This window comes from Puma concolor, chromosome D4 (genome assembly GCF_028749965.1).
Source record: "Puma concolor isolate L17-30 chromosome D4, mPumCon1.1.hap2, whole genome shotgun sequence".
In the NCBI taxonomy this organism is placed as follows: domain Eukaryota; kingdom Metazoa; phylum Chordata; class Mammalia; order Carnivora; family Felidae; genus Puma; species Puma concolor.
Genome location: NC_141679.1, coordinates 25,973,239 through 26,000,520, shown reverse-complemented (window position 1 = coordinate 26,000,520; position 27,282 = coordinate 25,973,239). Strand labels below are relative to the sequence as shown.

Here is a 27,282-nt window from a genome sequence, read left to right as displayed (position 1 = left end):
AAAGCATAAAGTATACTGTTCTTTAATAATCCCACTTACTGAGGGGAAATGATTGAAAAGACTGCATTGCAAAACTAACCGTTGAAGATCAACCGACAAAGTAGCAGGGATGGTCTTCTATTAAGTCAGCACAGTGACTGGACAAAATAATATTCCTTCTACAAAATTTGTGTGATTCTATCTCTGTCTCCAGAACCGGTGTGCGTGGTGACCCCCCTTTTTTTTTTTTCTTATTAATGTGGAGACTTGAGATGCATGTGTTTTGTTGCCTTTAATAAAGTTAAGTTGTTGCTGCAATTAATAAAGTTTTTCTAAGGTTAAAAAGGACCTAGTGGAGAAACAGACCACAACGTGTTTCCCAGCATGAATAAATTTACAGTAGTTCACGGCAGGAGGGGCTGTTAGAGAAATACTGTGAGACATTTTGACCATGCTGCTAATGGTAACAGGGCCATTAAACTTCCCAGCCCCGCCTACTAATCTCAGTTAATCACTAAGAAGAAGGAAAGGGAGATACTTTCACAATGAGATGATGACAGAAATTTCAAAGGGAACTACAAAATACTAAAATATGGAATAATTCATCTAGAATAACACAAACGCTTAAGTTATCTTAACTGAAATATCCATACCATTATATAAAAATTTGGTCCAGCCTGATCATTAATAGAACATGTGTGGCTCATGCATTTATTAATTGATGAATTCAGCAAACATTAATCAAATGCCTATTATGTTCAATGGATACATTAGACACCACAGAGGGTGTATTTTTTGCTTTAAAAATGTAGAGCATTTGTTAATACAATACTTAGATGGTGAAATAGTAAAAGGGGAAGTTTTTAAAGAAAGCCCACCTTATGAATGAATGAAATCTCGGCAGCTCTTTCTTACTGAAATTAAAATGTTACCAGTTGCAAATTAATGGAATAGTCATAGTTACTGGGAATCATTGGTTTAGAATGATGAAACAAACACACAAGACCATACAATACTCTTATGAATTACTCTTGGACTTAGTTAAGAGTTTCATACAAAAAAAAGTGAAGCTGAACTCTGTGAAACTGTGATGTAATTAAACACAATAGATATATTTTAAAAGTCTGCAAAGGGCAAGACCTGAAAGAAAAGCCAACCAACCACAAATCCAAGCTCTAAACAATACATCTATCTAACTTTTAAAGATAGTAGCTTATTTTCTGATTCCTGTAGTATGGACTTTCAGAAATAATTTATATCCAACCACCTAGTGTCAATCTACTGCTCAATCCAACTTCTCTTTAAAGAGCCCAAACTAGGAAACCATGATGAAGAAAAGTAACATAGGACTAAACCCCCAACCGAAGCTTCCCATTCTGATCTCAAATCTCTAGATATTTTGCAAAACTTTTTAAAATTCCAGTGTTAGTGAATAAGAAACCAGAACATGATGCAAAACTCCTGAACAAGAGAAAGTGAGAAAGTGGGGTTAAAGAAAATCAAACATGTCCTCAAAGGGACATGTAAGTATTTGCTTCACAAAAGCCAATAGGGAAGCTCTAGGCTGACCCAAGACTCAAGGGGCAGATGGCAGGACAGAGTGGAGCCCCACTTCAGCTGAGCCACGGGGGCCACTGGTTAAGAAAACTGAGTAGATGCGACAGATCCTGTCGCTACGCTCTCACTGTGGACACAGCATCCAGTAAGAGTTGGAGCCACTCCCAAATGGAAGCAGTGAGTGCAGGAAGCTCACCAGAGAAAATCAGCAGTGCTTGGGACTGTTGACACCCTGGGGATACGGTGAACCCCAACACGGAAAAGGGTGTTTCAGTCATAGAAAAACTCAATCACTAGAGACTGTGGAAATTCAAAGTTGATTGTTGGAAGGGAGAAACTCAGTATCTGGAGAAACAGCTGAAGGACAAAGCATGAGTAAACCAATGTTCCCATCATGTCACACAAAAGGACAAACAGATGGGAAACACTACCGAAGGCTGAGACGTATGGAGGGTGGAGTCGGAAGTGTAAACGTCCATCTACATAAATTAGAAAATCCTTCCAGAACTTCAGACATAAACCCTCACACTGAAAGAGTATGCTGCATATCAAACAGAACTTTACAAAATCTTTTTTAGAATAAAAACACACAGCTAGTTACATGATGGTGAAAATTTCAGAATAACATGGAAAAGGAGAAAATCCTCAAAGCTTCTGGAAGGAAAAGAAAAGCATAGGTGACCTGTCAAGAAGTAAGCGTAAGACTGGCCTCAAGCTTCTTATCTGCAACACTGAATACAAAGAGAACACGGTACCACATCTGCAAAGTTCTAAAAGGAATTTGTTTGAATCTAGAATTTTATACTTAGCCAATTCCATTGAGAAGAAAATATACAGTCTTGAGTTTCCACCAGGCGAGGACTTGAAGATTTTTTTTTAATTTCTCTGAACGAAATATTAGAGGCTACACGCCAGCAAAAAGAAAAGCTGCTCCAAAAGGTAGTAGGGTACAAGAGTTTAATGGCATGCAAAGACATAGTAAATCTTCATAAAAGTCAAGTAACAATCTAAAAATAAAATCCTATTTGACAACAATCTGAGAGATGGGACGAGAAAGTAAAGAGAAATAAAGGTATCTTTTCCTGTCTTGTTGGGTGTTATCTCTAGATGCTTACAAGAAAAAATACGTTTTGATAGGGGCGGTGAATATTGGGGCATTATATATTTACAAAAAAACAAAAACATAATGTATAGCTTTCAAACAAATTAAGAAAAAATAAAATAAAAAACACTATCAATGGAAGAAAGGGAAAACACTGTAGAAAAATAGGCAAAGGATGATTCATCAAGGAATAGACACAATGTCCCGTAAACACAGAAGAAACTCAACAGTCATCAGGAAAATGCAAACCAGAAAGCAATGACCTACCAGTTTTTAGACAAGCAAAAAAGTAAAAAGTTTGCTAATATCAAGGCATGCCTTGCTGGAGTGGCTATAATTTGGTACAACTGCTTTTTAATGTGCAAACCATAGAAGCCAAAACTTCTGCTTCGGGTTCTGGATCCCAGAAAAACCTTTTCATCTGTACACAGTACAAAGAGCAAAGAGTAAAGATACTCGTCGAAACGTTTCTGGAGTGACGAAAAATGAGAAATAAGCTAAATGCCCAACAATGTGGAAATTTTAATGTAATTGAGATATATTCCACCATGAATACTGTGCGATGATTCAAAAGAGTATTACAGATCTCTAACCACTAACCTGAAAACAAGAAAAACACAAGCTTTATGTGTAATGCAGGTTATTTTTACAACAAAATGTATCAACCTTATTTGGCAATTATTAATAAGTAAAAAAAAAAAGTTTGGACAGAAAGAAAAATTAACAAACAACAAACCAATTTAAGAATACAAAAGTGGTAGAGAAATGATTTTACAAGGTAGCTTTAGCATCGTTGACACTGAAATTAATTGTGAATGTTACCATGAACGCAGTGGTCCTAATGGAGCCATCAAACATATGCCTCCCAAATCATGACAGTGAATTCAAAAGCCCCTAAGACACACAGTTGACTAATTTGTAGGAAACAAATAAAAACTTACTGAAAACTGACAAACTGACCAGGAAAAATGAGGACCAGTTCCCTCTTACCCTTACCCTCCCCCAATCATAATAGTCTATCAATAACCCTATAGATTCAGCGCATTACCAAAAGCTGTCAAGACAAGTTGGCCAAAAATTAAAATTATTAAAAAAAAAAAAACCCAAAGAACTGGCTTCAGGCAAGGGCAAAGCAGACGTCTATTAAGAGGCCATTTGTGAACTAAGAGCAGGACTTAGATGCGCTTTCTTTCTTCCTCTCAGTGGTTGCTGAACCAATGTGGTCACAACAGCCATGTGGACTTGGGAGCCAGCCAAGAGGCCAGGTGACTCAACACTGAATTTCTTGTCCCTCCAGGCGATTTCTCTCAGCGGTGCAAATTTATACCAGAACAGAGCACAGCTGCCCTCTTCTCAATCGGGAGGAGATATATATTAAAGGTTGGGTTTGTTTAAGTGTTGGCTAGCAAAGAAAGCTCAGGGAAGCTGTCAAGAGAACAAAGCCTGGTTCCCCTATGATAAAGCCCAAGGGCTCTGGGAGAGAAGAATCTATGGGAAGGGTAACTGCTGTCTTGTAAGCCCCTTCAGGGTAAGAAACAAATACTTCTCTTTCCTTTTATTACATTCTCTTTAAAAATGAACAACAGCTATATTTTCCTTCAAGAAAAATTGACCCCAAACAGCACGGTCTTCTGAAAACAAAGAATCGAATGTTCGTGGTTCATATACAGATTCCTGACAGACAGGAATCAGGTGCTACATGGCTTTCTGCTCTGTCACCAGCCACTCGGCCAGAAGATCAAATATAACTGTGAGCTAACTAACTGGCTGGACGACGCATATGTGAGTATTTGAGGAGGTACATCACAGAAGTCCTTAGCAGGAAAATCCTAACCAGAACATTTGGGTTTTCCTTCCTTGCAAATAGACTGGCACTCACAGAAAGATGGGACTTTGTCATAAGGTGCCCCTTTAAATTCTGGAGTTGTAAATGCTGAGGAGGAGTGGGGGCAAGATGAAGGAGGAGCCTGGAAGCCCAAACATGGGAAAAGCAGGTATAAGGGCAGATTCGTGGTGCCCCATCAAGAGACACAGACATCTGGCAGCAAGACAAGTGTAAGGGAATGTGCTGGATTGATCTGCATTTTCTTGTACTGGGATGACACTTCATCACCACGAGATCTTTCCCTCTCCACGGCCTGGGTAAGTAAATACGTAGCCAATCAAGTATTACACTCTTAGCAGATAGTTTTTGGATGGATGGATGGATGGATGGATGGATGGATGGATGGATGGATAGATGGATGGATAGATGAATAGATGGATGCATGAACAGACAAACGAACAAAGAAACAAAGGAATCAACAGTGTACTTTTTCTCCATGCACTTTAAAGCCATCCACTCAGAATTAATATTCTACTTGCAAAGAATATTCAGCAAAGTTGTTCCCAGCTGATTTCTCCACACTGCATACAAATGTTGCCCAGCTCACCAGAGACCTCAACAGCATACTATATAAAATCTGGGTAGTGATAATCCTCCCAGACTCTCTACCACACCAAGGCAATTAGAATAATTAATAGCAAGTAGAATTCATTGATTCGAAAGTAAATTACCACAATTGGGTATCTGCAGGTTTGCCAGGGGAATATTCTTGCTGCTTTCATTTAGGCAGTACAAATCCTGAGTTTCTGGGCTGGATTTAGTCTCCTGAAGAGTCTTGATCCACATAATGTCACAGGAGCATGTAAATGGATTGCCCACCAGGATCCTACACAGAACAAAAATGAAACCAGATCAGGCTTCTCTTTTTTTGTTTTAACTACCCTAGTGTTTATGAAGCACTACAACATTATGAATTCTTTCTGACCCACAATCTTTGGAAGTCATACCCACCTGCGCAGTTTCACAACACTTATTCATTCATTTAGCTAATACTTACTGGTCTTCTGCTAGGCGCAAACACCCCCATGGACTCTAAAGGATGCAAAGTAACGCAAAACCTTTCAGAGTAATAGGGAAACAAGACAGGGACAGAAAGAGCTATAATGTAGGATAAGAATGGATGTCTCATAGGATGGGGAAAAATAAGATGCCATAACAAATTTATCACAGCTATTATATAGTAAGTGAGATCTTAAGTCAAGATGCCAATAGTTAACAGTTGTCAGGAATGCTAACACACTTATTTCTGACCTGGCTACAGATTCGAGTGTTATTATTTAATGAGCTCAAACTACAGTGGGGAGCACAGCAATTTCATCTTACTTTAAAATGAGACTGTAGGGGCGCCTGGGTGGCGCAGTCGGTTAAGCGTCCGACTTCAGCCAGGTCACGATCTCGCGGTCCATGAGTTCGAGCCCCGCGTCAGGCTCTGGGCTGATGGCTCAGAGCCTGGAGCCTGTTTCCGATTCTGTGTCTCCCTCTCTCTCTGCCCCTCCCCCCTTCATGCTCTGTCTCTCTCTGTCCCCAAAATAAATAAACGTTGAAAAAATAAAAATAAAAAATAAAATAAATAAAAAAAAATAAAATGAGACTGTAAATACAAAGCTAAGATTAAAATGTTAGAGCCGGGAGGGTGGCGCCCCCAGCTTTCTGCATGATGCAACCACAGGTCAGCCGAACGGATGCCAAGAAGTTGGAGTAAATGTGACCAACAGCCTGGAAGGGACTCTTAAACCTCCTACACATACACACACACACACACACACACACACACACACACACGCACACATTCACGCATGCACACTCACGCATGCGCACACACACCAAGTTCAGGGTTTCTGACAGCAAGGGCAAGTGAGCTCCAGACTGAGCCACTCAGCCCACTGTGGGACGGTCTGCATAGAGAAAACCACCACTCAGCCGAGCTGCCTGGACTCCCGTGGCCTACGAAGGGTAACAGAGGAAGTAGTCAAGAGGAAAATAAAAACCACAAGAAAAAAATCTTTAAATGTTTATTTATAATACTCAGTGGCCTATTTAAGATGAATTCCATTTATGGTAATGAGCCTTTAAATGAGGCCATTTACAATCGTTACATAGGCTCTGCCTGGCATTAGCCACAATACTTTAGATTTCCTTGAGGACAGGACCTAGGCTTTGCAACATCATTTATTCCTGTGGTTTTCTGGTTGGGTTCTAAGAATCTCCGGGATCCCTAGAGACTCTTCCAGGAGTTTCTTTGGGGAAAATGTGGTCATGGCAGACTCAATTAATTTGTTTCCGCTTGATCGCCTCCAAGTATCCTTCCATCACCACAATACGATTTGATGCTACTAGAGACAGACTACAATGGGAAGACATCCACAATGCTTAAACTTCAACTAATCCAAGAGGCTTCCTGGCGCTCGAAGTACGTGAAAAACTCAAGAATCTTTCAAAAAAAGAAGGTACAACTAAATCCACAGAAGGGCTAAAGAAGTGAAGGATCTTCAGTTGTAACTATTGCAACAATCAATGACCACACAACGCTGGCAGACAGCTGGGGTTCAATTCTTCAGTCCCCATGCAAACCCCTCTTCCAGAGACTGTCAGAGCACATTACACTCATTCACTTAGGCTTCCATGTCTCCCACTAGAGAGCAGAATCCTGGAACACAGAATCTTCTCCCTACATCCCAGTCCAATATGCAACCAGGCCCACAATTAACATGTGTTTCGAGAACTGATTAAATATGCTGCAGGGAGAAAACAGAAATGTGTGAATTTGAAATCAGTGCTCTGATTTTTGACCCGTTGAGGAAATTTCCTGCAGTGATGCTCAAAATGTTCACACTGAGCATCTCATTCCATTTCACATCTTCCTTAAATTGTATGTGCCTATTCCTATGTGAGAAAGCTTACCACTTCAACTCCGCAAACTCAGTGTATTCCAATGACTGCCCATCGTTGATACGGGGCACCAGGCAACCCTCCTTATAACCCACTGATTTGTCTCTGCACTAATGGCATCTTCTCTCTGCATGTTTTCCTTGTGAATAGGGGCGGATCCTACAACCCAGGCAATATATACAGTCTGAACCAAAGCGACTGCCTGGGATTCAAAGGCCTCGTCCATCCGGCAACCACACCTCTGACACACAGAGCCTCTGCTTTGGGATGTTCTAGGCAACCTCCCCATAGGAATGTCAACAGTTTATATGTGTTTCATGGTGATAATACAAGAATTGATCACACCTGGAAATGCCAGCCAGTAGACATCAACACATTACAATCTTTTTCCTATCATTTTACAGCCAAGGAAATTAGAGAATAAGGGTATATACTGAGTGCAGTAGCAGACCTAGAAGGCAATGTCGCAAGGATGGGCAGGGAGGGCAAAGGACGACCTCTCCACCAACGTTCACTAAACACCAGCGGGCACTGTGGTCGCGGATAAAAGCTGGAGAATGTTGTGCCCATGGCTATTTCCCCCTTGGATGGGTTTGCTTGCCATTAGGTCCTGGACATAACAAGGACCAAACATGTCGCCATTATGACACAAAGCATCCCCCGCCCGCCCACTCTCATCTTTTTCTGTTTTCCCTCCTTTAGGAAACAAATCTTTATGTAAAAACATTTAAACTCATCATAAATGATACCTTACTACTGAGATTGCTGGGTTAATTTGTTACTGAATCATGTTTTTTATGAGGGAATAAAAACACAAGTGGCCAAAACCTGAGAAATCGTTTTCTCAAGAATTTTGATATAAAAATGCATCTGCAGCATCACTCATTAAAAAAAAAAATACTTAATTACTCTCTCCCCTGAAACTGTTACCAAATGACACACAATAATCATTACTTACAGTTCAGACAAATCAAGGTGACGAAAATGTTTCCTAGACAAGCTGGTCAGTTTATTTCGGGTAAAATTGCTGAAAGAAACCAAAAACATTAAATGTGAATTTGAAACGTTACATCTCAAGAATAAAATATGCAAGTTGAAAAACATATGTGTTTTTCAAAATATAATTTCATTTAACCGTGGTTCATTTGACCATGGCTCAACCATAATCTCTTTCTTCCATCTGGAATGACAATTTAAATTTTCCTGCCTCTCCTATAATTCTTGTTCATAAGGGGAGGAGAAGGATGGGAATACTTTCCAATGCGTCTTTTTAATCTCTTTCTTAACAAAAAGTTTATTTTTCATATGCTGATTCAGAGCCAAGTTATACGCTTCCTAGAGATCTCTGACCTCTTAAACAATTAATAGGAGGAATAAACTTAATTTGATTTAAAACCATGAAACTCACTAGGGGAAAAGATACTTTAAAATTAAACAGCATCATGAGTATTTTGAAATTACAAGACACATAAATATTTAACTGAAATTAACACATCCTTATAGGGAAGAATACACACTGATAAACTCTGATTGATTGATTAACTCTGCTGATTGTTTATACATGATTTCTAAATAACCCGATAATTCCAAGATAAGGACAGTAACAAAAAAAATCACATAACAAGGAATATGTTAGATTTCATCTGACACTATTCTAGCACCACATCATTTTAAGATTTGGACAAACCAGACAATGAGAAGTCCATGAAACCAAGTCATAAATACTAATGAATTTACTGACGTATTCCAAATATGTAATTTCACTCAATGGCAGGAGTTTCCGTTTCCAGCGATCAGTGCCATGAGGCCCTGAGTGGGGAAATTCAGAGCCATAATCCCAGCAACTGACTCGCTCTGTGGATTTGCTTACTGGTTGAATTTATTTAAAAAGTGTCTAATGCTTGGGTCTCCAGACATGTGCCTAATAACTAACAGGAATGTAAAATAAACATCAACTTTTACAAAAACAGCCAAGCCCCCAACAAATTACAACGAGACTTTCAGTATCTGTTTCCTGCTCAGGAAAGGAATCGCTGGGCTGAGAGGTAAGAACAAGGGACCTGAGGGTGACAGTTGTCCCGACCCTTTACCTGAGGCTAGACTACTGTGTCAGCCCAACAAAATCATCGGTTGACCAGACATCCTGCTATGTCTGCCCAGCCACCTTCACAGAGGGGTTCTAACCCAGGAGCTAATGTATAGAGCCAACGCTGGTCAATTGAAGGAATACAGAAAACACCGCTTCAGGGTCTCCTGTTTCAAGAATGCGTGTGTCCTCTCCCGACTTCGTTCTATATTGAGATTTCCACTCATCCAAACCCCTACCTACACAGGGTTCCCTCTTCTTCCTATGCTTACTTCTTCTGTCTTTATACTGTGTGTAAAGTGCTCACCCACATGAAAAAAATAATTCACCGGGAAGTTGTAAAATGTGCCCACATACATCTTTTTCTCTTTTCTTTTGGAACGTGAATTAAGAATGAGTTTCCCTGGAGTATCATACACTGAGAAGTCAGTCTGTCTGTGTTCTCTCCAGTCTTTGAGACACAAATGTTTCCATCTTCAGAAATCCCTACCCTCTGAAGGAAAAACAAAACAGCAACAAACAAAAAACAAGCAAGCAAACAAACACATCCATGACTCTTCTTCCCAAGAACCAGGAGAGGGGGGAGCAGAGAAAGAGGACACTATGGTCAAGGTCTCGGTCAGCTACAAAGACAGCACCGGGAGCAGCTGGCCCTGTCGGGCTGCCAGCAGCACAGCCCAGAGTGGGGTCATACGCCAAAGAACAAGATGAGTTTTATGAACCATACTTATTATTGAGGCAAAAGCCAAAAAAGAGGAGGAGGGGAGGGAAAAAAATCAACAATCCTCTTACTGTTTGATGACAGAACATTGCGAAGGAGCTAATTAGCACCTCGGCAAAGTCCCTGGAAAATACACAGGCTGTCTTTTCTCACAACCCCTGGGTTCTCAGAGGCTGGGGAGGAATTAAAGGCACCAAGAAATAAACTCAGTGACCGGTCATAGAGGCTGCGGACAGTCACCACATGATGCTGCATATGCCCAGGGCAGAGGGAGGGGTGGTGAGACAGGATCCAATCTGAACCCCCCTAAAACCCGAAGTCAAATAGATTGCTCTTGTGTACATTTTTACGTTGTTGGGGAGACTCAGAGATAATCGGTATATCCCTGGAGTAAAGAGAAATGCGTTTCGTTCTCAGCTCCCTGGTACCCAAGGTTATATTCAGAGAAATCGCAGAAAATCAGATAAAACAAGGCAGTGCCTGAGTCCTCAGTCATAAGGACAGGTTGGGACTGAGGTCTGCAAAGGCAGACACCTCATTTGCTTCCTCCTCCCTCCCTGCCATTCTCAAAGCCAACCAGTGAATTTAATATTTGGGTGAGTAGGAGCCTCTCTCATCCATGAACACTGTATACGAAGCTTCCCGGCATCACCGAATGTCTGAATATTGTCTAACTTCATTCTCTCTTAACACCTGACCGTGCCTACAAATGGCAAGGGAGTTTTTGCAGCTTCACCAGTGACTTGGCTTCCTGGCTACTGCCTTTTAAAGATACTATATAAGATATGTCCAGCTCTTTGGTTTTCTGCTCTCAAAGGACACGTCTTTGGGAAACAGAGATAGATAGCTGGTTTTAGAGAAGCTGTCTGCAGCACATAGAATGCCATTCAAATTGTTCTACCATATAATCACCCTGAAAACATACATCAAGTGGCTTTGGTTTTCGTAAAAATGGCATGCAACAGGCAAGCAGAGAAAGTAGAAGAGGTAGAGTAAGCCCTCTTGCGATTAAATCCCCTCATCAATAAATAAGTTTATTACTAAAACTGCAATTAACCGTAGCCCAATGCCCAAATCACATCGTTAGGGGAAGTGATGGGGTGAAAATAAAATGTGGCTGAGAGAGTAATCCAGGTGTAGTGTCAGCTGTAAATACCAGAACTTAAGCCCCTGAAGTCATTAATTACATCTAAGTGATGGCTTTGGAGCATTTTGACTTTTGTTTCTGTCCAAGTTCTCTCGTTTTTGCTCTCGAGACCTATGCAGACATCAGATTTGTGCAGGCAACCCAACCACAGAGATGATGCCAAAAAGGCATTTAAGTGAAATGTGTTAATCAAGTTCCTTGGAGTTGTACCACATTTTTGCTGAATGTTGTATATCTTAGTTCTACAGACTTTATTTTCAAATCGACTTCATCATTAACGCCACCTATAAAATATGAAGTCATGATACTGGCTTTACGAAATTCATGTTTTTCATAAAACCCACAAATCTCCAGGGAGTGTCCAGGCAATCTGCTGCTAAAGAATGATCTCTTTTGTAACTGGTATGGAAATCAGTTGGGGAACTGTTCTCTTCAAGGAAAGAAAGAGGAAAAATATCCTAAGAAGACTGATTCTCTAATTATACGGATGGTAGAAATTTTATTTCCTGTGCTCTTGTTGTAGGAGCACGGTCAGGATGAGCCCTGGAGTCACAATTCTGTCACTTTCCATCCTGTGGGCTGGAGAAAATCCTAGAACTTCCTCAGTGTGATTTCATGTCCATGAACAGGAACCAAAAAGATCTTCCCTACCGATTGTCAGAAAAACCAAGCGAGATATCATGGGAGAGAGTTCCATAGGTAAGCTGTAGATGATGAGACACAAAAGCACGGTCGCAGAGAATGTGCAAAGCACAAAAAGACCAAAGAATGCCGGCCAACGAATTCCTCCAGCAGACACTCACTCCCCTTAACACTCGGCGCACAGGGAGCACCAACCTGAGCTTAGGGGGAGGTAATCCTCTGTTGAATGAAGAAACCTCTCCAGGCGCCTGCGTGGCTTAGTCAGTTAAGCGTCTGGCTCTTACTTCGACTCAGATCATGATCTCATGGTTTGTGAGATCGAGCCCCATGTCCCTGCTTGGGATTCTCTCTCTCCCCCCTCTCTCTCTACCCCTTCTCCACTCATTCTACCTCACTCTCACTCTCTCTCTCTTTCTCAAAATAAATAAATAAATAAATAAATAAACAAACAAACAAACTTAAAAAAAAGAAAAACAATGAAGAACCCTCTCAGGAAGGCCATCCCTTATGGATTGCATGCTACCCTCTAACAGGACTTAACAGCGGACAACCTGAGAGCTTCCATTGTCCCTATTTCCGTCTGACCTCGGTTGACAAAGCATCAACGTGACTTCAGTGAGGCACTTGCTGTTTTGCAATTATCTGAACCTTTGGCATGTCCCATGATTGATTTTTCTCCGCTTTTACCAATCACAACAGATAGCTTTGAGAAAATGAACTTTCAAAAGAGGATCTCCGGGGGGTGGGGGTGGGAGTGGGGGCACTGGCAATTTTTAGTTCCCTAAAAAGGCCGAGGCCAAGTCAGTTTCTTTCAATTCCATTAGTTTGATGTCTTCCAGGGAACACGTAATGATTCCCAGGAAAAGAATCAAGGACCTTGTACCAGGACATAGTTTTCACATCAGACTCTGCTGTTGGCCTACTGCTCCATCTAAAATGGAAATAGCCCAGAAATCCATGAAAGGGAATACACAGGCTGTTCTAAGTACCTTTCTAAAGCTACTCAAAAATCAAAGCTAACATTTCTAAGCTATTGTCACACCTATACTAACTTTTAAGAAAGGAAGTTCACAGTTGCAAAAGAAGAAAACAGAGGGGAAAAATATTGAATGCATTGGGTCCTGGGAAGCAAAAGCATCAACCTTTACTTACATGTGCTGTAAGTTGCTGTTTTTCAGAAACGCTTTATGAGCCACAAATTTTAATCCAGAATCCACAATTGTCCTAAGAAAACACACAGTTGCACGTACGTTAGAACGAATGGGTGAATGAGTGCCTGACTGTAACACAGCATAAGAAAAGGTATAGGTATGCAAGCATAAGGTATGCAAGTCCTGAGTACTCACAGATTTTTCAGTCCTGCGTAAGCTTCAACATCATCTTCGTTGATGATTTCCAACCTTTTCTGATTGGCAATGTAACTGCAAAAAGAGCAGAGAGTGAAAACCAGTCACCCAGAAGACAGTACACGAAAGAATGGGTAACCTCATCCCGCCTCACCAAGGTGGCGACCCCTCTCCTCCCACCGCAGCCCCACCCTTTTTCTTAAAATACAACAAAGGGAGAAAAACTGAATGTGGCTAAGAAACCATGATTGATCAGGTTTCAAGGTCAATGACAGATTCACCAAGTTTCATTTTTTTCTTAATCTTGTATCACTCTTTCAACTCACAAGTCGAATCTGCCTCCCCTTTCAAGGTACCCCCTGTGTCGAGAGATGAAAATAATTTGGACATGTATCTGCTGCCTCTGAAAAGTGTTTCGTCCTTATGGTGACAGCCACAGGGATGCTGGCATCGTCACACGCAAGACAAATCACATCTTTCCCCACATGCCAAGAGAACCAGTCACTCCTTTTTACTTCCTAAAACACTGAAGCAGATTCTCTTCCCCGTTCTCCTTCCTCCTCTGCTCCCTTCCTTTCTCCCCACTCTCTCTTTTCCTGGCCTAGGATCCCCTTTGTCTATCTGTCAGTAGCAATACCAATTTCTCTTTTTGGGAACCACATTTCATAAAGCCCCACCACATGGCCCTAGGGCACTCTCTGTAGGAACCCTCCTCTTCCCCACCCGCCAGACCCTCAAATGCAAGAGTGAACTGGTGACTGGCAGGACAGGGAATTCTATCCCCTTGGCCATGATGATTGCTTAGACATGTGCATGTTACCTCAAGCAGACCAATGAGAATTTTCCTTAGAACTGAATAAACGAATGCTGGGACAGAGAGACTCTTTCTCTGGGATCATAGTTGAAAGATTATACAGGCCCAGGGCCTCCATGAGAAATTTTTCTGCCACAAGGAAAGAGACTGTCTAACAATGAAGTCAGCACACAGAAGGACAAAAGAGCTATGAGGGGCGTCTGGGTGGCTCAGGTTAAGCAACCAAGTCTTGATTTCGGCTCAGGTCATGATCTCAAGATCATGATGAGATCAAGCCCTTGCATCAGGCTCCATGCTGAGCGTGGAGCCTCTTGGGACTCTCTCTCTCTCCCCCTCTCTCTCTGCCCCTCCCTGACTCACTCGCTTGTACTCTCTCTCAAAACAAATAAATAAACATTTTTTTAAAAAAAGAGCTCTGAGATATAGTAAGAGAGAAGACCCTGAAAAATGCCACTTGAGCCTTTGGATCCAGACATCTGTGAGGTTAGATGTCACTAACATTAGTTTGATCTGAATTTCTGTCACTTGCAACCAATAAAATCCCTTATAATACAAACACAAAGCTATTAAAACCACCACCATTGGGGCGCCTGGGTGGCGCAGTTGGTTAAGCGTCCGACTTCAGCCAGGTCACGATCTCGCGGTCCGTGAGTTCGAGCCCCGCGTCAGGCTCTGGGCTGATGGCTCAGAGCCTGGAGCCTGTTTCCGATTCTGTGACTCCCTCTCTCTCTGCCCCTCCCCCGTTCATGCTCTGTCTCTCTCTGTCCCAAAAAAAAAAATAAACGTTGAAAAAAAAAATTTTTAAAAAAAAAATAAAAATAAAAAAAAAAAAAAAACCACCACCATAGAATTTCCTTGCTCTACCATAGAATTTCCTTGTGCTACAATTATCTGAATATTTTCTTAGGTCACAACCTTTTTGAAGACAGCTGGATCCTGTTCTATAATTCTTAATATTCACCACAGCATATAACAAAGTACCTTGCACACGGTAGGTGTTCAAAGGGTAAAGGGTAGATAGATGGGTGAATGGATATATGGATGGATGGACAGAAGGACAGATGGGCAACACTATTTGGAACTGGAGTTCCAAAGGCACTATAGGAAGCGGTATCAGGATAGATCTGCCCCCTTTCTTTTTCAAAAAAAGTTAAGACATGTCACATATTCCAATTAAGACGCTGAAAATAAATATGCAGCCCTGATCTTACTAACATGAGGTAAAATGAAAAACATAGTAACCGATGCAGGAGAAGATACAGCATCTGTCAGTTGCTTCTACACAGTCCAAAGAAGGAAAAGTGGACATCAAGATATATGGTAAGAGTTGGGGTGCCCATTTTTGGAAAATAAATTTTAGAAATAAAGTAAAATAAGGAAATGCTCTGAGAGAACAGAAAAGGACCAAAGAAAAATAATTTTCAAAGGACCCACATTAACATTGTCCCCTGTTTCATAAAAAAGCAACCTCCAAGATAGAAAGTCATCTTCTGCTCAAAGATCTTGGCTTTCCCTGATATCCAGGGCCTGGCACTTAATAGGTGTGCAGGAAGGATTCATTCCCTTCTCTTGTTCTACTACACTAGGAGGAAACACTTCTCAGACTCCAACCTAACGCTCAAAGAATTTTCAACATCAAGATTTTTTATGAAATGTTTCAAAATCATCACAATTTTGATTATTTAAGTTATTCAACTAACATTTTCAATAGAGACCACAGTGACCCCCCCCTTCTTCTAAATTATCTCCCAGCAAGAACTTTATTCCAGAGACCCCTAAATATTAATGCTTCCTTCATGCAACTGGCAGCAAAAAGGGCAGATAACATGGGCCAGGTTTCCTTTGCAGTCACAGCCAGGACTTCCAGAGAAGCTTATTCCTGTCTTACAGCTGAGCTAGCATGGTGCTGTCACTGTTCTGAAATCATCTACGAGTTTTTCATCCCTTGGAGGGATCATCATCACTGTATCTCTCATGCTGATGACAGGGGCCTAACATGCAATAGGTATTTAGTCAACATCCGTGGCACAAAGCATTTATCTTTAACTTTTCTTAAAGTTATCGATGGCCTTTGTGTTTTTCAATTTCATTTTTCATCAGATTTTTAATTGATAAACTCCCTGGTTGTAGTCAGTAAAATACAACGGGCTAGTATAAATTAGAATGGAAGGCATAGAAGAAAAAAAAAAAAAAAAAACCCAAGGGCGGAGATATCAACAGAGGTAGGGATTAGGGTTCAAAATGCATATGCTTATTAGAAAAGGGCTTGTTAGAAAAGTGAGTCTAAGCTTTCCAGTCACTGACACTCAAGAAAAGAAAGAAAAGGAAATAAATTTCATCAGTGGTAAATTCAGTGTTTGTGAGATGAAAATATGCCAGACATTAGGCAAAGCATAACAGTTCTTCGATCTAAGACCAGACAGGAGATTTTGCGGAAAACCATCAAACGTACCATGTGAAATTATTTAAAAAAAAAAAAATGGTCATTAGAGAACACTAGAGAATACTCTTCCACTGTAGGAGGCAGGAATGCCTTGGATAAATCTGGAATATTTCTCCCAGTCAGAATGGAAAAACCAACAGATGAGCTGTATTAAAAGGTGGTTAAGTGCCCACCAGATGCCAACAGCTACCCTTTGTAAGACATCATCTGCCGAGATGACCGCAACACAGCTGCTGGCTATACACCGCTCATCGACTCTAGCCCTCAAGAAACTCTCCTCAGCTTCCTCCCCGTGAGGAATCTCAGGGTTAGAATGGGAACCAGCCCAGGTAGTATCAGACAATTCACAGAGGGGAAGCCTCAGTGGCCAAGAAACAGATGACAAACTGCTCACCCCACAAGGAACTCAAATCAAAACAAGGACATAGCACTCCTCTCCCACTAAATGGACGTGTTTCAAGGGTGACGACATAAAGCATTTCTAAGGATGTGGGGGATTTTTCTTACACTGTCGGAGGGAGTGTGAATTGGTACAACCGCCCTGAAGAGCAATTTATTCTGGAAGATGATACATCAGCCCACTTTACAACCCAGTAATCCTACTTCCAGGTGTATACCTGGAAGAAATTTGCACACAGCCACACACAGAGACATCTGCAAGAATATTCGCTGTAATACAGTCAGAACTCAAAATCAGAAACAAGCCAAGTGTCCATCAATTATGAAACAGAAAACAACCAGAGGGGAAGTGGGTGGGGCATGGGGAAAACAGGTGATGGGGATTCAGGAGTGCACTTGCTGCGATGTGCACCGGGTGATGTATGAAGTTTTGAATCACTATATTGTACACCCGAAATTAATATTACACAGTATGTTAACTACACTGGAATTAATTTTTTTTTTAATTTAAGTTTATTTATTTTGAGAGAGTGTGTATGTGCACAAGCAGGGGAAGGGCAGAGAAGGAGGGAGAGAGAAAGAATCCCAAGCAGGCTCTGCACTGTCAGCACAGAGCCCAATTCAGGGCCCAAACTCACGGAACAGGAGATCATTACCTGAGCCAAAATCAAGTGCCAGATGCTTAACTACCGAGCCACCCAGACACCCCAAAACTTTTTTAAATTTTTTAAAAAGAAACAAACAAAAAAATAAGGTTTAAAGTTGGATTGGACCAGATCTTCGTGAGTAGAAAGAGATATTCACACTAAGTGAGAAGGCAAAATTAGCAAAGTTGCACACGGATATGTACATATATAACAATTTATGTAAACTTTAAAAAATACACAGAAAACAACACCACCTAATGCTCACAGTCAAGGATATCTGTTACAAAGTATTTTTATGTCATTATACATTTTTGAAATATATTTCTATGTATATTGATGAAGAAAACAGAAAGAAGGAAGGAAGGGAGGAAGGAAGGAAAGGAAAAACAGACAGAGAAAGCCATACAAGTGAAGTGACTACAGGGAAGCTGGACCTGGGGACTTCGGGGTTATCAGGTGGTCAAATACACCCAGGCTCAAGTTCCTGGTTCCCTGGACCACGGAAAAGGCCAGCAGTCTGAAAGCCTTCTGTTCCCTGCCCCAGAGCCCTGGACAGCAGCCAGCAGATTAAGGAGGACATTGGGCTGCCCCCTACTGGTGATCTCCATGTGCCTCCCACAGGATACTGGCCACACCAGGCCTTTTGAGTTCTCCCAACTCACTGGACCCGTCAGAAAAGCAGCAGCTGCTCAGACCAACCCAGGGTTAGGAAGGAGAGAGAAAGCGCCGGCCAGAGCATACAACCGGAGGATGTGCCTACAGGCCAGGCTTTCCCATCTCTCCAGTCAAAGTGCCATGAAACTCTAGGGGCCCTTGACGGAGTCCAACTTTGCTTAAGAAAGCACATCTCCATGAAGGGTTCCGTTCCCCATGAAGCAGTGAAGCAGGCCCCCCATTTTGGCACAAGCCTTTCTCAGGAGCTTTCTCTCCCGAAAAACTGGTAACTCCTCTGATCTCTGACCTCCTCTGACCTCTGTTCTGGAAAGGTTAGGCCCCAGGGGTTTTAAGGCATAAGACCTTGCCCCTGAGCCCATGTCCCAGCATCTATGGAATCTCTTGTGAGTTTAGCAGAGCTTTGTTTCTTCGTGGAAAACTAAGCTTCTGTGGCCCTAACCTTCAGACCCTGCCTTCATTCTCTTTTATTTAGGCAAGTCCCCAGCCTTTGGATGGTAACGAAGGGACTTGATGGGTTTGGATTTCTTAAATTCGGTACTCCTTAAGAATTTCTCCATTTACCAACTCGGCCTCCCAGCCCCTGTGGCCCACCCCTCCATCAGCGATCTGTCTAGAAACCACCGTTGGCCTTCAACCCTCCTGTTTTGCCCAAATATGCCTTCCTTCTTTCTTGCATCTACATATTATGTACTTTCTTATATCTACATATTATGTACATATTAATGTACATCTACTTCATATTACGAAGGTTGTTTTAATTGTTGCTCTTCACTTTTGCTACATCCCAGAATCACTATCTATTGTCCTAAAAGCTGAATCACATATTCAAGGGTCTTCTCAGTGAATTCACCCAAATCGATTCTGGGACCCTCCATTATCTGGAATACTGCTTGATTCCTGGGCAACACCAAAAGGGTTTTTTCTTCTCAATCAGAACATTTTTATTCAAACAGTTGGCAAGTATTTCTTTTTCTTTTCTTTATTTTTTAGCATTTATTGTATTTCTTAACTTTGTAATTAAGAATTAGAATGAAGGTTCTCTTTGCACCCACACATATATTTTTCTCTTAGCCTATCTGACTCCCCCACTGGCTGTTAAACTCCTTGGAGGGAAGGGTCTTTTTCGTGTCACTTCCTGTCCACTTCCTAGCACAGAGCTGATGCTCCAGGATGTCACAGGCTTAAAGCAATCAAACATATCCCCGGGTCCTCCACTTGGAGCTGTTATTATCCCATTGGAAAGACCAGACACAGATACATGTGTGATAACAGAAAATGACCGTGTAGAAAATAAACAAAGTAAAGACAACAACAGAGGAGGGCAGAGAGCCAACTTGGAAAGCAAAAATTGTCCGACCCAGAAGCAAATTTAGATTGCAAGCATACAACATATTCAAACCAACTAATTTTTTTAGTGACAAAAACCAATTTCCCTCAGAAGATGAGCATTTATTTGCCACTGACCCCCTGAGGCTCAAGAATGTTAAGACTAGAAATGACCTCCAAGAATCTTCAGATCCAATGGTCCTTGACCCTGAAGGAGGGTCCTTAACCCTGAAGGAGGAGATGCTCCCTGGGGGACAGTGCCCGCTGCCACAGTATTTGGAGAGAAGGGGAAAGAAGGGTCCACGCAGAAGCACAGGCACCCATACTGAGAGGGCACAGTGGAAGGAGCTACAAGATGTGATTGGGCAGGTCAGCAGAGGCTTCAGTGGAGGTCAGGGCTTGAAGAATGACCAGAAAGTCAAAAGATAAAGAACGTGAACATAAGCAAAGTCCGTGCTCTTTGCCATTTTACTCTGTATTGCCACCAAAGCTGCTCCAGTCTCAACTTGACATCCAGGACCTTCGCTCAGACATTTTCTGGAAGGTAAAGAATTTCCTCTCCTAATGCTTAACAAGAAGCTTATGGGAGGTTTTTTGAAATAGAAGAGAGGAGAGATAACTTTAGGGAAAATTCACAGAAACATTTCTGAATTACAGGTTCCTGGAAAAGGTACTCATCCTATCTTTTAAAAGATTTCACGTTGGCTTGAACAGCCTATCAAATAATTTCTACAGGTAATCTTCCAGAGTAACAAAGAGTGCTTTTAACACGTCTTGCCTTCATGTGTATTAGCTTAACAGCAGTATTGCTCAAAAGTGAAATTTCCCTATAGCCAGGACTTTATTGCCTGAACCGTACTCTGGCAATAAATACATCAGAAAGAAATAGCAACAGCAGTGAATATTTCTAATGGCCACTCTTCCCAACCTCTTCCTGCTATGCTGGCCACCCTCCACCACTACCAAATAAGTGAGTAAATAAGCTAATAAAAGTAGAACTGAAACTGCCCCCATGAGATTGCCATACGCACCCAGGCTTCCAGCTGGTGGGGCACTTCAACTCTGATGGGATCCTCTCTGCTGTAAGATTTTTTTTCATAAGGAACATAATCTGTAAAAAATACTGCCCCTGGTTCCCCGGGCTCACAGCTAGGCAGCTTCCATTTTTCAGCAAAAATGCTGAGAGTTTTGAAAGTCAATCCCTGAGCAGGTGCAAATGATACTCTGATGCACCAGAGCAAGACTCCAGATAGGACTGTCCTAATCTATTCTTACGAGAACGGACCCACGGATTGGTCCATTCTTATGAGAGGGTGCATCACCCCAACTGCGAAGACATGAATGCAGAGAACACCAAATGAGCACGCTCCAAACCCGAATTCGAATGGCCTACTAGTGCACACTGTTTGGTATTAGCACTTCCAGCTTCTTCTTGGCCATGGTCATAGAAGGAGCATCAGTAATTCCCTCGGGTAGAGTGCTATGTGCCAGGCACTGGGGTACCCAAGGATTAAGGGTACCCCTTAACACAGCAACACTACCAGGAAAGCACCATGATTGCGTCCACTTTTCAGAAGAGGAAACTGAGGCAAAACCATTCCAGGTCCCTTCGCCAAGGTCACACTGCTGCCAAAACAGGATGGGAACCCGGACCTACCCACCTCTGAACTCCGAGCTCACGGCCACTAAACCACACCATTAGGACTTGGACGTGTAAATCCAGCACCCTCGGTACAGAATAGTTTCTACAGAAACCATTTCTACAAAGTGCACCTTCCCAGATAATCCTGACCTAAAAACAATAGTCAATGGAAAGGAATGAGGACATTTTACAGGATGCTCTCCTGCCCTGTATGCACACAGAGCTGTAACAGGAGATACATGAAAAATCTTCAGATTCTTCCACAATGCCAAGCTCTGAGAACTGCAGTTTCCTAGAATAGCCCAACTGCCCTGGGAATTTAATAATTCAAGTGCCTGGAAAATAATAAGTGGTGTGGTATGAGGGATAAACACACCCCGCTAGCTTCATCTCTTACGAGCTCTACGACCTGGGGCAAGTCCCTACTCTTCAGCCTCCTTGTCTGTCAGGATGTTGGGGAAATTAGGACACCCCATCCAGTGAGGGCATCTGAGGTCCCATATGGGGACTTCGATTAATGCTAGTTACGAGTAACAATGAGAAGACTGAGGTTCAAGGCGTGGCCAGGTCACTAACCAGCTCCTGAGCTTAAGCTCACCCTGCCTCCAGTGCCCACGCCTGTGGAAGAGGACATTTGGAGTCGGTAAGGTCTCAGCTCCCTTCAGCACACACATTATAAGAAAACTGCAGCAAAATATGATGAAGAAAAAAATTACAGTCTGAGTTTCTCTCAGAGTATCTCTACAGCATTTTCCTCATCTATTCCTCTGTCAACAAGGTGGTTACCGACAAGGAACACCACAATTTATGACCAGAAAAGTTGATTATGAAAAAAAAAAAAAACCTTAAAGTTGGCTTTCTCTATAAAATATATTGATCTTCTCCCCAGAAAACACTGGACTTATTAGCATAGCCTTCCACATAGTCTCAGGACTGGACCCCCGCCTACAAATTACGTGACACGTAAGCCTTATAAGCTGACCAGAAGTCACAACAATTGCATGTGGTCTAGATCTACATCCAGTCAACACAGGGTCCTTAATTTTTTTACTTTTCTTATCAGCCACCAACTTTGCAAAAAGGGAAGATTTCCCATTTTACAATTCTGAATTTCCACATTCTCTTAAAAAAAAAACAAAACAAAACAGAAACAAAGCTGAAGGTCTGCCAAACTGGACTAGCATTTCTTCCTGGCAACAGTCAAGACGAGCTGAGGAACACTGTCCCTGGAGGTTTGGGGCACATGTCCAGTCGGTCACATTCCCAACTGATCTTGGCAATTTCACTGGCCTATGGAAAGATCATATGACACCTGACTTAATTCTTGCTTGTAATCTCCACTGAGATGTCAGGGCTCCAACTGCTCTCCTGCGTTGACAGGGCATCTCCACGCTTAGACATCCCTACAAGGAGTCTCATCAAATAACATGACACAGAGGCCACAATAGAAGTACCTCACTTTTTAAAAAGAGTTACTTCTACCTATTCTGGAAGCTTTAGAAACTTCCTCTGTTGTTAAAAACTAAAATGGATACAAACATAGCCACGTATGATTTTATACTTGGTAGAGTGGTAAATACAATCCCCAGGAGAAGCAAGGGATGTGTTTTTTCCATATATATATATTTTTTTCCTTCCAACTAATTTAATTTCTAATGTATATTCCCCATTGGGTCTCAGAGCTCTGGAGTAGTCACATCAACGTACCACAGTAAATGGAAAGACAAGTAACTAAACGGGTACGGTGACATAGTGTCACCATATTAAATGAAGAGCCCCAGGATGGATATGGTCCAATAGCCAGAAAGAGGCTTAAGTGATAGTTAAGCTAAAATTTTTTAGGGGGTGGGTAACGTCTAACGTCGGCCAATGTGAAACCACCAGACCCTCGAGTCAGCTCACCGGGGGGCCTGGGCTGCACTCTGCAGCTAATTCATCCTGGCAAACCCTCAAGGAGCCATCCCCCTTGGGGATGGGGGCACCCCAGGACCCTGAGCGGACTTGTCCTCTGGCTGGGAAGCCTTCTGGTCACACCTGCTCCTAACAACTTCTCGACTAAAACCATCTCTGCTGTGCTCTGTGGGAGGAATTCTGAGGTCTCAATGGAGCATCTAACCACGTTCTGGGGCCTTCAAAGGGCTAGTTCCCTGGCAGGCCTGGATGTGCCTGCTGGTACCTCCCCAGCTCATCTTCATCCACGGACAGGGTGGCTTCCACCTGGATGAGCACGTAGGCCAGGCTGCTCCGTCTGTAAAAGGATGTCAGCCCCACCATCTGTTTGTCTGGTTTCCAAAGAGAATGGATCTGGCCTTAACCAGTACCAGAGATTAAAATTCTCCAGGCTCTGGTCAGAGGGGACAACTTCAAATCATCTGCAATCCAGCTTCTAGCAAAGCCTGGTTCAGCAAAGGGTACTGGGGATGGAGACTGAACTCTTGCATTGTATCAGTTTTATAATTACAGCACTGGCATATTAAATTGGCGGGCCACGTTAGCTTCCTTGCAGAATTACGCCCTTGTCACCTCCAGCTCCCCCCCACCCCCCAACCGCCACTGGCTTCCTCAGTAAGGAGAAAATGAAATCTACTGATGCATTTTTCATAATAGCTGCAAATCACATCATTCATTGTCCTTGCAAAAGAAAATTCCTTTCAGGACATAGTGCCAGACAAAGCTATGTTCCTGTGGAATTAGTAGGCATTCTCTTTACCAATAATGAGCTTCTCCTTTCACAGCCAGGAAGCTGAGAACAAACGTTGCACTCGGCTACGGCAACCATGTCAACCATTTGAGTTAGTTGGGAGTCCCAGCCCCTATTTTCACTCTTTATCCCCTCCCTCTCATTTTTACCTTATTGTCCTTACGGTGTAAAATAATTATCGCCGGTTATTCAACTACTGATGACAAAGTGAATAATTGTGATATTTGTAACATTTCGTTTACTGCAAATCAGGTGGCCACTAGGACCAATAGGACAAGACTTACACAATTACCATAGAGTCATTTCAAGAGATCAATTAGTAAATAATTGCCTCCCCGGGTTGTTTTTAGGTTTCAGAATGACTGTTCACAAAATCTTCCTGCAACTCCAATCCAACACATAAATTATCTTGTATTAAAAAAAAAAAAAAAGTCTTTTCCTCTTTCCCAGTTATTCCGGGCCAACCAATGTTTCATTTATGACTCGTGAAGAAGAACTTCCAATGATTAGCCCAGGCCTTAAGAATTTTAAGAAGTGTTCAAGTCAGCACTAATCACAACAGAACACAGTTCTGAAAGCTCTTGGCCTCGGGGCAGGTCAAATCATGCCATACGAAGAGCATTTTTGGAACTAATATTACTGCTCCAGCTTTAGGACACATCAAGCACGGCACCGAGAAAAATGAGCATCAGGCATCACATCAAGAAAAGAGAATGTTTCAAGTGGTAAAATTTTAGGATCTCTGTGTGAAGGTCTGTTTTGATTTTGGCACAATTTTTCATCCAACATTTATAGGCTGTGGGAGTAAGGAGAGCAACACTTCCAATTTTATCTTCACTAGTTTCACTTCGCATGTTAACCTTTAGTCCATTTTTATAGAAGGTTAGAGATTACTTTCTTTGGAGTGAAACTACAAAGATGCTGCTTTTCTGAAAAGGGATCCCAGTCATAAGTGGCTGTGTAAGGCGGCAATAAAGAGAAGCTATTTTGCAGAAAGGAAGTGTGAGTGCATCTAAAAATCCCAAACAAATCTCTCATAAAAACTTTAATCCAAGGATGGTATCACCATTCAAAAGGATGGATATTTCTGAGGTACCTACGGTAGTCAAATTCACAAGAGACCAAAAGCACAAAGGAGGTTGCCTGGAGCTGCAGGGGCGGGGGAGGGGGGGGGTCGACGGGGTGGGAGTTTGTTTAATGGGTACAGAGTTACAGTTTTGCAAAAGAAAAGGGTTTCGGAGATGGACAGGGTAATGGTTGTGCAACCTTGCGAATGAACTTATGCCACTGAAATATACCTGTCAAAAAATGGTTACCATAGTAAATTTCATGTTAGGTGGATTTCCCCACAAGTTTTCAAAAGACATTTTGTAAAGGCTTTACAATTAAAGAATAAGAGAGACAGTTAAAAGAGAAAACGAATTACAAACTAACTGATAACCTCCAGACTCCAGGGGGGCCTGTTACAAACAGCCTAATACATAAAATGGACCAAGACTCTGCAACAAAACAAAGTTGCAGAACAAAGACCATGACCTGAATGACCTGTGGCTAAAACTGACCAGGGATTGCTCCGCACACAAATGGTCAATGTCCCAATCAGCTGAGTGCGCCAGGTCCCACACAGGAGAGTAATAGCAAACAAGCAAAAGGGAACCAACGCCCTTTCACCTCTGCCCTCTTAACCCCAGTGCCTGCCCAGTTCCCCCCCACCCCCACCCCACCAGGGCAGATTTTCCTACGGCCCCCAGCCCTACAGAGTTTACTCTCCTTCAGAACACAATCCAGCATAGCCGCGCCAAATAAAAACTAATAGCCAAGCTCTTACTATGTGTTAGGCACTGGTATGAACCTTTTACATGCGTCTGCTCATTTTAACTTCACAGAAATCTGATGAGAAATATTCTATTATTGTCCCCTTTTACAGACGGGAAAACTGAGACAAAGCTTTAGTAAATTATCCAAAGTAGCAGGGGCAGATCAGCTTCACGGGGCGGGGGTCTCAACCCACCAAGCTATCCTGCCTCCCAACCAGCATCCCTCCCCTACACCAACACCGAAAGAAAATGAAACATTAATTTGTCTTTCCTCCTATACACACGGCAATAGACATATTCAGTGATTTTTCAATTCACGAAAAGAAATAATGAGGAAAGGAACATTTTAGACATAGTTTTCAGAATCCCAGGATCTTCCTAGGGTGCCACTAAATAATAATAATAATAATAATAATAATAATAATAATAATAATTCAGCCATAATGAGCTGATTCTTCGAACACTACATTCAGATTTAGACCTTTCAGGGGAAATTAAAAAAACTCCGTATGGGAAAGAGAGAAAGGTGGAAACGGATAGCTACTGGCATTTAGCAATCCCCATTAACTGCCAGGGACAGATCTGTGCACTCCTGGTCTGTCTGGGTCTGTGATAGCACAATGCTTATAATATGGTCAGGGGGCAGGGGATCTCTATGTGCTGTGCTTACTGGAAACATGGAGCTCGGTGCTGGAGAACTTCCCTGAAGAGAGGGAGCACAGCAGTGAGAAGAGCTGTCTGGATAGCCTGCCTACCCCGCTACACAGCCCCAAGGCATAAGCACTGCGCCTCCTCTATTCCAGACCATCACCACAGCCCAAACCTACGCTGATGCAGAGCTCAGACACTCAAGGCAGAGGCCCAGCCGGCACTTTCCGTTAGCTCTGGGCAGTGTCCAGGCACGTTAGTGGTCCTCTCTCTGGTGGTCCCTCCAGTCCAACTTCCTCCATATGAGGCAGTGAGTCTACAGGATGCTCCTACGCCTTTCCTTGCTGACTCAGTAGGATTCTGGAATTCCCTACCCAAAGACCCTGAATCTACTCCCAAAGCCTGTGCAGGCCTTTTCCACAGGCCTGTCCTCCTGATGGTGTGCACAACCCTAGGCACAGCAGTGTGTGGCTAGGGGGAGGTCCGAGGCTGCTGTCTGTGCTGGTGTAGATGGAGTTCTGACATGGAGGCTAGACTGCCTACAGGGCTTCAAGAAAGAAGGAAGGGGGTGACCAGACTGAGGACCCCCACTAATGCCTTTCAATGGGCCATATAAATAGAAGCAGCTGGCTTAAGTCTTGTTATCCAAGACCCAGAAAAATGCCTGGTGGGGAGGACATGTTCAAAATCTATTTGTTGACTGACTAATTGACTAAATAAATGAATGAGTTGATCAGCCAATCAACACATGTACGTACAAAGAGTTCAATGTTGACCTCCTGTCCAGCCATCCTTGGGAAAAGATGACTCTGTCAA

General features: G+C 42.4%; 1 protein-coding gene across 4 annotated transcripts in view; it reads right to left on the bottom strand.

The window, feature by feature from the left end:
- The window catches only part of NTRK2 (neurotrophic receptor tyrosine kinase 2), a 338,909-nt gene that overhangs the window by 297,381 nt on the left and 14,246 nt on the right, over positions 1-27,282 (bottom strand). For all 4 annotated transcript variants that reach the window (XM_086685110.1, XM_086685109.1, XM_086685111.1 and 1 more), the window contains exons 2-5: positions 13,355-13,429; positions 13,161-13,232; positions 8,371-8,439; positions 5,195-5,349 (exon numbers count right to left, since the gene is read on the bottom strand). In XM_086685110.1, the coding sequence (XP_086541236.1) occupies positions 5,195-5,349; positions 8,371-8,439; positions 13,161-13,232; positions 13,355-13,429 (371 nt within the window). The remainder of the gene's footprint in view (positions 1-5,194; positions 5,350-8,370; positions 8,440-13,160; positions 13,233-13,354; positions 13,430-27,282) is intronic.